The following is a 9,694-nucleotide window of genomic DNA, read 5'->3' as shown; positions in this document are numbered from 1 at the left end:
CCTCCTCCGCCGCCGATTAATCAAGGGAATCTCCACCAGCACCAGCCTCCTGTTTACAATATCAACAAGAACGATTTCAGAGATGTTGTTCAGAAACTCACAGGCTCACCTGCACATGAACGGATCTCTGCTCCGCCGCAACAACCCATTCATCACCCTAAGCCTCACCAGAGTTCCCGTCTTCACAGGATCCGTCCTCCTCCTCTTGCTCAAGTTATCAATCGTCCTCCTGGTTCGCTTAACGACGCTCTTATCCCTCTTCACATGAATCAAAACTGGACCGGCGGTGGGTTTAACCTTCGACCGACGGCGCCGCTTTCTCCTCTCCCGCCTCTTCCTCCCGTTCACGCGGCGGCGGAATCTCCCGTCTCTTCGTACATGCGTTACCTTCAGAACTCCATGTTCGCCATCGATTCGAATCGTAAAGACTTCTCTGGGTTATCTCCGTTAGCTCCTTTGGTCTCACCTCGTTGGTACCAACAACAACAACAACAACAGCAGCAGGAAAACGCTCCACCGTCGCAAAACAGTCTCCCGCTACCACGTCCTCCTCCTCCTTCTGCCGCTTCCGGAACAGTTTCGCAGACGGCGCCAACATCGATTCCTGCGCCTCCACCGTTTGGGTGTTTGAATTCGCCTAAATCGCCATACGGATTACTCTCACCGAGCATACTTCTGTCGCCAACGTCAGGTCAATTAGGGTTCCCGGTGTCTCCGACGACGGTGCCGCTTCCTAGTCCTAAATACAAAGGTCGCTGATCAGTAAAACGTCGGAAATCCTCTTGTCGGTCAACTTGACAAACGTCGTCGTTTTGACCGTGACGACAAAATTCCCTTTGTTCTTTTTGTACATCATTAGTGGAGTGGTGAATCATTTGTTTTTTTTTTTCTTTTTTTAATTAACTCCAAATTACTTAAATCTGTTTTTCTTTTTTGACTTTCTTTTGTTGTTCATGTTGGAAACAAAGAGTAGGAAAAAGAAAGGTATAGACATTTGCAACTCGATATTGAAAATTCTCTTATAAGTTTGCCATTATCACGATCAAAATTGCATACACTTGTTTGTTTCATACAATTTTGATTGATTTACTCATTGGTAACGCCATTGGGATAGCTATACCGATCACTGAACTGTTACTTTCGTTGAATATATTTTTTTTTTGGCTCTAATGCTTTCATTTTCAGTTGAAACTTCGAACTCTGACGAGATCATTAATTTTCAACCTGTATGAATAGTGTAAATGACTAAAAGAGTGTCTATACTTAAATAGTTATTTTGAAAGGTATTCTTTAGATAAATCAAAGTTGATGATTGATCTTCAGACCAGGTAAAGTAATTGGCTTTTTACACAGTCCAATGAACTAAGTCTGCTTTTAAGAATGACGACAATCTACACCACAAGATAAGAGACAAGAGACTGACTTCATGATCTTCAAATTGATGAGAAAACAAAGAAAAAGGTTTCCATTGCATAGAGACATTGAAAAAAATAACAACCAAAAATAAAAAGAGAAAGAAAATCAAGCAAAAGAGATAAAATAAAATAAAAAAGATGATTGATGATGGTTCGGACTTGCCACAAATATGATGAACGAATAATAAGCTTTTGAAGATAAGCGAAATGGCAAGGGCGACCTTTTAGATGATTAAGAAAAAAAACATATGGACGAGAAAAGAAGAAATTCCAAACCCTAGAAAACTAGCAGTTTCACACTCAAAAGATCACTGCTGTTCCTCGGTCGGTTTTGGCGCTGCTGCTGCTGCTTCCTTGATCTCATCCGCAGCATCATCCTAATAAGATCCATCATTACAGAATTTAGTCAATGACAATGCGGAATCATCCCATACTAAAAAAAAAAGAACAACCAAGGATTGTATAGACAACAAACCTGCATATCGGATGTCCATAGAGTAAGGTTATCACGAAGAAGCTGCATGATCAAGGTACTGTCTTTGTATGATTCTTCACCAAGAGTGTCCAACTCCGCTATCGCTTCATCAAAGGCCTTTGATAGAACAACAACAAAACCAGTCACATTCATTTCCTTGAGATAAACAGAAACAAATGATATACTGCTACGGAGACGATGGATCGATGAGGTCAACTATTATGGCAATTCCCAAATTCCACATTAGAAAAAAAAAAAAAATTGAAAGATAAGAGTGTGGGGATTCAAATACCTGTTTGGCGAGGTTGCAAGCACGATCAGGAGAATTGAGGATCTCGTAATAGAACACAGAGAAGTTCAATGCAAGACCAAGACGAATTGGGTGAGTTGGAGCAAGCTCTGCATTGGCAATATCCTGTGCAATAGAGTTTCATCATCATCACATTATAACAAGAATCAAAACCAATTCAATCTCAAGATCTTATTCCAATGAATCAACATCAATCAACATCTAATCCCGAAATCAGAAGTAATCATCTAATGAATCAACATCAACAGATCACAGACGCAATTCAATTAAACACTAGATCTGAGATTAGGAAGAGAAGGAAAGGAACCTGAGCGGATTTGTAAGCGGAGAGAGTATGTTCGGCGGCGTCTTTCCTCTCTTGAGCAGTCTTGAACTCAGCCAAGTACCTGTGGTAATCACCCTTCATCTTGAGGTAAAAGACCTTGGAATCGCCAGAAGCAGCGGCAGGGATGAGCCTAGAGTCAAGCAACCTGAGGATACCGTCGCAGATCCCGGTGAGCTCCGTCTCGATCTTAGACCTGTAATCACGGATCGCCGAGACGTGGTCGTCGTTACCGCGGCTCTCTTCCTTCTGCTCGATCGATGAGATGATACGCCACGAGGCACGGCGAGCACCGATCACGTTCTTGTAAGCGACGGAGAGAAGATTACGCTCTTCGACGGTTAGTTCATCTCCGTCGACGGCGGCGGAGACTTTCTCCATGAACTCTACCATCTCTTCGTACCTCTCCGCTTGCTCAGCGAGCTTGGCCATGTATACGAACTCTTCACGCGCAGAAATCGCCATTGTTTGTTGTTGTTGTTCCTTGAGAGATCTGAGATCTGAGATCAAAAAGAGGGGACGGTTTTGGATTTGAGGATCGGTGTGTTGTATAGGTCAAGAGCGAGAGAGAGAGAGAGGACGATGAGAATGAATTGGGTGTGGTGTGTTTAATGAGGGGAAAAAAAGTGATTAATGCGTTTTAGAGGAAAAGAGTGAAACTTGGAACCAAGATTTAATCGGGGCCGTTGGATTCGTTTCTTCTATTATGTGTGTGTGGCCGGTCCTGCTTTTTAAAGGCAACTTTATTTCTTTGAAGCCCCCCCCCCTTTTTTTTTTTAAAACCTCAAATTAAGAAAAACTTAAAAATACTTTTATGAAACAAAAAAAACATATGGTAAATTTTGATTGTTATGGAAATTTTGGGGCAATCTATAAAATAAATGGTATTGTAAATTTGATTCTATTAGTAGTATATGCATTTCTAAATGGGTCTAAGAGTTAAAATAAATAAAGGCTAGTTTTTGTTGAGTTGTAATCTAGTAGTACTTCTTTTTTTTTTGGTAATGAACTAGTAGTACTTTATACTGTTATTATCTCTACCAATTAGAAAGGAAAAAAATTTAGTATTCTATCTATATCACAATAGATGATGTTTTAGGATTTTTACATAAATTAAAAAAAATATTTAATGTTTAGATATAACTATACTCTTTCTGTATCATAAAGTTTAATGTTCTAGGATTTTTTCTTGTATCACAAAAGATGATTTTTTAGTTTATTTAATACATTTTTATTCTTAAAATCAAACAATTAATTAATGTTTTTACTTTTATGATAAAAAAATATATATATATATGTATGCATTTAAATGACAAATGTGAAAAATATAAGTAAATGAGTATTAAAAGGAATATAAAACAAAAGTAATTAATAATAATACAACATTTTTTTTTGGTGTTAATCCTAAAAAATTAACTATTATAATACAGAAGAAGTATTATTTATTTATAATAACATATTTCATAATTATTAATCAATAATAATTTATCAAACTTTTAAATTCTTATTTAATAATTTTGATAATTAAGATTTGGATACAATAATAGAAGCAAGTTGGGGTTAACAAAAAATGTGATAGAACACAGCTAAGAGGGGGACACATGTGTTGTGAACATGTCAGGGGATCCAAAGGACTCTCTCTCTCTCTTTCTTCTTCACATTTTCGTGGTGCTCCTCTCTAACTAAAACGTTACGTTTTCTTTCTAATTTTTTTTTTTTGTATACGTTACTGAAATATTAATATGAATCGAATCATTTAACGGGAAGTCAATCCTATTTGGATACCTATTCGAAATTATTTGTTTGTTTATCAGTTACGCTTTACACGAAAGTCTTTTTTTGGAGATTTATTTTACAGTTTTTGTTTATTAGTCTAGTGCTTTATCCTTATCTATGATTATGTTTTTTTTTTCTTCTTCATATTCATATCTGATTAACTTCTTCGTAAAGGTTGTTTTATTTTCCTTGATGATGATTTATATTTCAATAAAATAAATTAAAGTCGGTTACTCTCTCTTTCTAGCATAAAATGTTAAAATATACTATGAAAATACGGTAAGACAGTTCGAGATTTATGGCTTGTCCAGGCCCAGCTACATATGGTGATAAGAAGGTGAGAGAGAATGAGGCAAGCGCAAAAGAGATCACAAGTTTATAAAAAGAGAGTCGGATCAGTTAAACGACTATTTGTTCCGATCGACGTGTGAGGGGGAAAGGGACAATAAGAATAGTTGAGTAGGTTTTGCCCCCAAAAAAGAAAAAAGAATAGTTGAGTAGGTATCGATGCTAAGTGGTTTAAACCATCAAAATATCCATTCCCTAATTTAAAATGTCTTGCTTGCACGTTCTCTACATAAAAATAAGGGTTTAGAAGCCAGACTCTTGGTAGATGATGAACATTTGATCTTCTTCCGGTGTTTTGGTAAGGATCGGGAGACATGACATTAATTTGTGCCTCTCTATATATAGTTCAACCTATCATTGACATGCAGTTTTCTAAGTATTTAAGGAGGAGTGGTGACAAAGATTACATGAGCAGATTCGTAAACCGGATTTCCGAGTGGTCCAGGATTCGATCACGCCTAGCAGAGGATCGGAATGGGTGATTGACTATTGTATATTGTTTATATATATGTTTTCCGAACAAAGCATAAAACAAATATATATATATGCTGAGATGAAGATAAATGGATGGAAACTAACAATAAAATTATGGCAAAAAGAAAACTGTGTGCTTATTGGGTTGAGGAGGATGGTTTGAGACCCCATGGAGAAGAAACAATGTCTTCAACCCGGATCTCAGAATTTCTGAATTGGTTGATAGTACAAATCGAACATGGGACGCAGAAGCTCTGGCCTATCATTTTCTACCGCAGGATATTGAGAGAATCAAAAGGATAAAACCAGTACCTGAGATGGAGGATTACTATACTTAGAAGTTCAATAAAAGTGGAGACTTCTCGGTTAAGTCTGCTTATTGGTTGGCTTCTCAATCACTAAACACCTTGATAAGAGAGGAAGCAAATGTACAGCCTTCAACAAATCCGTTAAAGGAGCAAATATGGGGATTACAGACGGACCCGAAGATTCAAGTCTTTCTTTGGAAGGTGTTGTGTGGGGCTCTACCAGTCGCAGATGCTCTGTGTGGGAGAGGATTGAGGATTGAAAACCTTTGTCAAACCTGTGGTGGAGAAGAAGAAACGATCAATCATGTTTTATTCTCTTGTTCTTTATCTCGCCAATTGTGGGCATTATCCGGAATCCCATCTCCAGAGATAGGGTTTCACAATGGGTCGGTTTTTTCAAATATTCAATACTTCTTATTGAATATGAAGAACCCTCGGTGGCCGGAAGAGTTAAAAGAAACCTTCCCTTGGGTGATGTGGAGATTATGGAAGAATCGAAACCTGGTGGCTTTTGAAGGAACTCACTTCTCACCACAAGAAACGATCACTAAAAGCAAGGAGGATTGGAAGGAGTGGGTTGAAGCCCAACAGGAATGAGATGAGGAGGAGGATGTCGAAGATCGAGGGGAAGAGGAAATCCCAAGAAGAGGAGAACCGAGACAAATTCCAATGAAACCAGGGTGGAAAAGACTGGTAAGAGATTGGATGAAATGTAATATAGGAATCTCTTGGTCGGTTAGAAACCGGTTGTTGGGTTGTGCGTGGGTCCTTAGGGACCATGATGGAAGGGTCTTGTTGCATAGTAGAAGAGCTATGGCAGAGGTCAAGGATAAACAAGAAGCTCAGCTTGAAGGACTATTGTGGGCTATGGAAAGTATGAGAAGCCACAGGATAGAGAATGTGGTTTTTGGTTTGCAGGATCAGCTTTTGGTAAAGGTGGTGACAAAGCCTGCTTTATGGCCTTCATTTCGATATCAATCAAATGAGGTGCGGAGACTGAGGGGAAGTTTCAAGGATAGTAAATTCTTTTTGGAAAACTCATTTTCAAACAGAGGAGCTCTTATGATAGCACAGAGTATCACTCAAGATTGTAGACTCCAATCGTATGTGGCGATGGGGCATCCCGAGTGGTTGAGGTACTTATTTGCTGAAGACACAAGACTATCCTCTGATTGAACTTAAGTTTTTAATGGCTGGAGTAGGATTAGCCATTTTTTGGTATAGGTAAAAATAGAGTTTTAACTCTGTCTGTTTGTAGAAACAGAGAGGACTTCGGTTTAAGTTGCAGGTAAAGACTGGTATTAAGGCGTAGATGGTTTTGTAAAAAAGAAGATGTTACCTATATTATCAATATAAAACCAGTTGACAAAAAAAAAAAAAAACTGTGTGCCCCTGATTTATGATTTGTTAGTTTGATGAATGATCCACCAACCTTAGCCATACAAAATTCACTTACAGGCCCACCGACCAAGGAGAGAAAGTAGGGTCCAAACTTAGAATACCGTCTTTGTAGAAGGCTTTTAATTAAAGAAAATATTGTGATATCTTCTATATCACAGTCAATCAATCTCAAGGATACGATATCAATCACATTAATCTTCTCATTCAATATTTATTGTATAATCTCTCACATTAGGAAACATTCTTTTGTATATATGTAATGGTGATTAACATCAATAAGACAACACAATTCGACAGGAGCAACACCGCTGTTTGTGATTCTTTGCCCTCCGACCAACCCCCGACGAACTCGACTCCGACGAACTCAACCTCGACGACCCCGACACCATTAAACCCGACCACGATGGAAGTTCGCCGTACAATCTCTCCAAACGATTTGATCGCCGACGATAATCTCAGCGCTGTGATCTCTCAACCACTATTGAAAAGAACGAACTATGACGAATGGGCATGTGGGATGAAAACTGCTTTGGCTTCACGCAAGAAATTTGGTTTCTTGGATGGTTCCATCACACGTCCTGACATCGGCTCTCTCGATCTGGAGGATTGGTGGACGATTCAAGCGCTTCTGGTTTCTTGGATTAAGATGACCATCGATCCAGTGCTGCGTTCCAACATCTCTCACCGAGATGTGGCCAAGGATCTCTGGGATCACTTANTTATTTGCTGAAGACACAAGACTATCCTCTGATTGAACTTAAGTTTTTAATGGCTGGAGTAGGATTAGCCATTTTTTGGTATAGGTAAAAATAGAGTTTTAACTCTGTCTGTTTGTAGAAACAGAGAGGACTTCGGTTTAAGTTGCAGGTAAAGACTGGTATTAAGGCGTAGATGGTTTTGTAAAAAAGAAGATGTTACCTATATTATCAATATAAAACCAGTTGACAAAAAAAAAAAAAAAAACTGTGTGCCCCTGATTTATGATTTGTTAGTTTGATGAATGATCCACCAACCTTAGCCATACAAAATTCACTTACAGGCCCACCGACCAAGGAGAGAAAGTAGGGTCCAAACTTAGAATACCGTCTTTGTAGAAGGCTTTTAATTAAAGAAAATATTGTGATATCTTCTATATCACAGTCAATCAATCTCAAGGATACGATATCAATCACATTAATCTTCTCATTCAATATTTATTGTATAATCTCTCACATTAGGAAACATTCTTTTGTATATATGTAATGGTGATTAACATCAATAAGACAACACAATTCGACAGGAGCAACACCGCTGTTTGTGATTCTTTGCCCTCCGACCAACCCCCGACGAACTCGACTCCGACGAACTCAACCTCGACGACCCCGACACCATTAAACCCGACCACGATGGAAGTTCGCCGTACAATCTCTCCAAACGATTTGATCGCCGACGATAATCTCAGCGCTGTGATCTCTCAACCACTATTGAAAAGAACGAACTATGACGAATGGGCATGTGGGATGAAAACTGCTTTGGCTTCACGCAAGAAATTTGGTTTCTTGGATGGTTCCATCACACGTCCTGACATCGGCTCTCTCGATCTGGAGGATTGGTGGACGATTCAAGCGCTTCTGGTTTCTTGGATTAAGATGACCATCGATCCAGTGCTGCGTTCCAACATCTCTCACCGAGATGTGGCCAAGGATCTCTGGGATCACTTAAAAAAGCGATTCTCAGTCACCAATGGTCCACGGATTCAACAACTCAAGGCAGAGCTTGCCTGTTGCAAGCAACGTGGTCTCGCCATTGAAGCATATTTTGGCAAACTCTCACAGATCTGGGACAGCATGTCTGCTTATCGCCCACTACGAGTGTGAAAATGTGGACGGTGTGTTTGCGATCTTGGTGCAGTCCGGGAACAAGACCGTGAAGACGAAAAAGTCCATCAGTTTCTATTTGGTCTTGATGATAGCAGCTTTCGTACTGTTCAATCTAGCTTGGTGTCTCGCACTCCAATTCAATCTATGGAAGAGGTGTACAATATTGTACGTCAAGAAGAGGACTTGGTTCGCCAAGGAGCACAACCACCAGCTGATCAAGCTGACGTCACTGCTTTTGCTGTGCAATCTCGCTTTCGACGTGATGACAAAGATAAGGGATTTTTTTTGTAAGCACTACAATCGAGCTGGACATCCCTCTGATAGTTGCTACGCCGTGATTGGGTATCCGGAGTGGTAGGGAGAGAGACCAAGGTCCCGCTCCACTCAAAGTCGAGGACGTGGAGGCTCTGTTGCTTCTTCTAGTGTGGGTCGTGGCCGAGGTGTATCTTACGCTAATGTTGTGCAAATCAGTACTCCTACTACAGAACATGCCAACTACGTGCTCACCAATGCTGATCGTGATGGTGTCGCTGCATTAACCGATGCAGAGTGGAAAGGCATCAAGAACTTGTTAAACAAGCGAACTGCTCCTGCTCCCAATGACCGCTTCTCGGGTAAGTCATCTGTTTCTTCTTGGATCCTTGATACCGGTGCCTCTCACCACTTGACTGGTCGGTTAGATGTTTTGTCTGATTTGAAGGCAATGGCACCAGTTATGGTTATTCCAGCTGATGGCAGGGAATGCCTCTCTGTTTTGGAAGGTGTAAAGGTTCTTGGGGCTGGTCTTGTTTTGCAATCGGTTTATTATGTTGAGGGATTATGTTCTGATTTGATTTCTATGGGGCAATTGATGGATGAGAACCGATGTGTTGTTCAACTTGCTGATCACTTCCTTGTTGTTCAAGACTGCGATTGGAGTAGGGAAACATGAGCGTGGGACGTTTATTTTTCGAAGTATGGAGATAGCCGGATCTGTGACGACACGATCAAAGGAGACTTATGATTT

General features: G+C 39.8%; 2 protein-coding genes across 3 annotated transcripts in view; one reads left to right on the top strand and one right to left on the bottom strand.

Moving 5' to 3' along the window:
* Positions 1-1,033, top strand: part of LOC104702619 (VQ motif-containing protein 9-like) — a 1,764-nt gene extending 731 nt beyond the window's left edge. Inside the window, exon 2 of one of the 2 annotated variants that reach the window (XM_010418512.2) lies at positions 26-1,033. In XM_010418512.2, coding sequence (XP_010416814.1) covers positions 26-759 — 734 coding nt within the window. In that variant the 3' untranslated portion in view covers positions 760-1,033. The remainder of the gene's footprint in view (positions 1-25) is intronic. The other variant, XM_019227894.1, reaches the window with a different exon arrangement.
* Positions 1,405-3,180, bottom strand: LOC104702618 (14-3-3-like protein GF14 omega). The gene is made up of 4 exons (XM_010418511.2): positions 2,508-3,180; positions 2,183-2,305; positions 1,891-2,007; positions 1,405-1,792 (listed from the first exon to the last, which is right to left on the bottom strand). Exons 1-4 carry the CDS (start codon positions 2,985-2,987, stop codon positions 1,724-1,726), a joined length of 789 nt encoding a protein of 262 aa, XP_010416813.1. The 5' UTR covers positions 2,988-3,180; the 3' UTR covers positions 1,405-1,723.

The sequence above is a fragment of the Camelina sativa genome, chromosome 7 (genome assembly GCF_000633955.1).
Source record: "Camelina sativa cultivar DH55 chromosome 7, Cs, whole genome shotgun sequence".
NCBI lineage: Eukaryota > Viridiplantae > Streptophyta > Magnoliopsida > Brassicales > Brassicaceae > Camelina > Camelina sativa.
The sequence above is the reverse complement of the archived record's forward strand: the minus strand, read 5'-3'. Positions and strand labels throughout refer to the sequence as shown.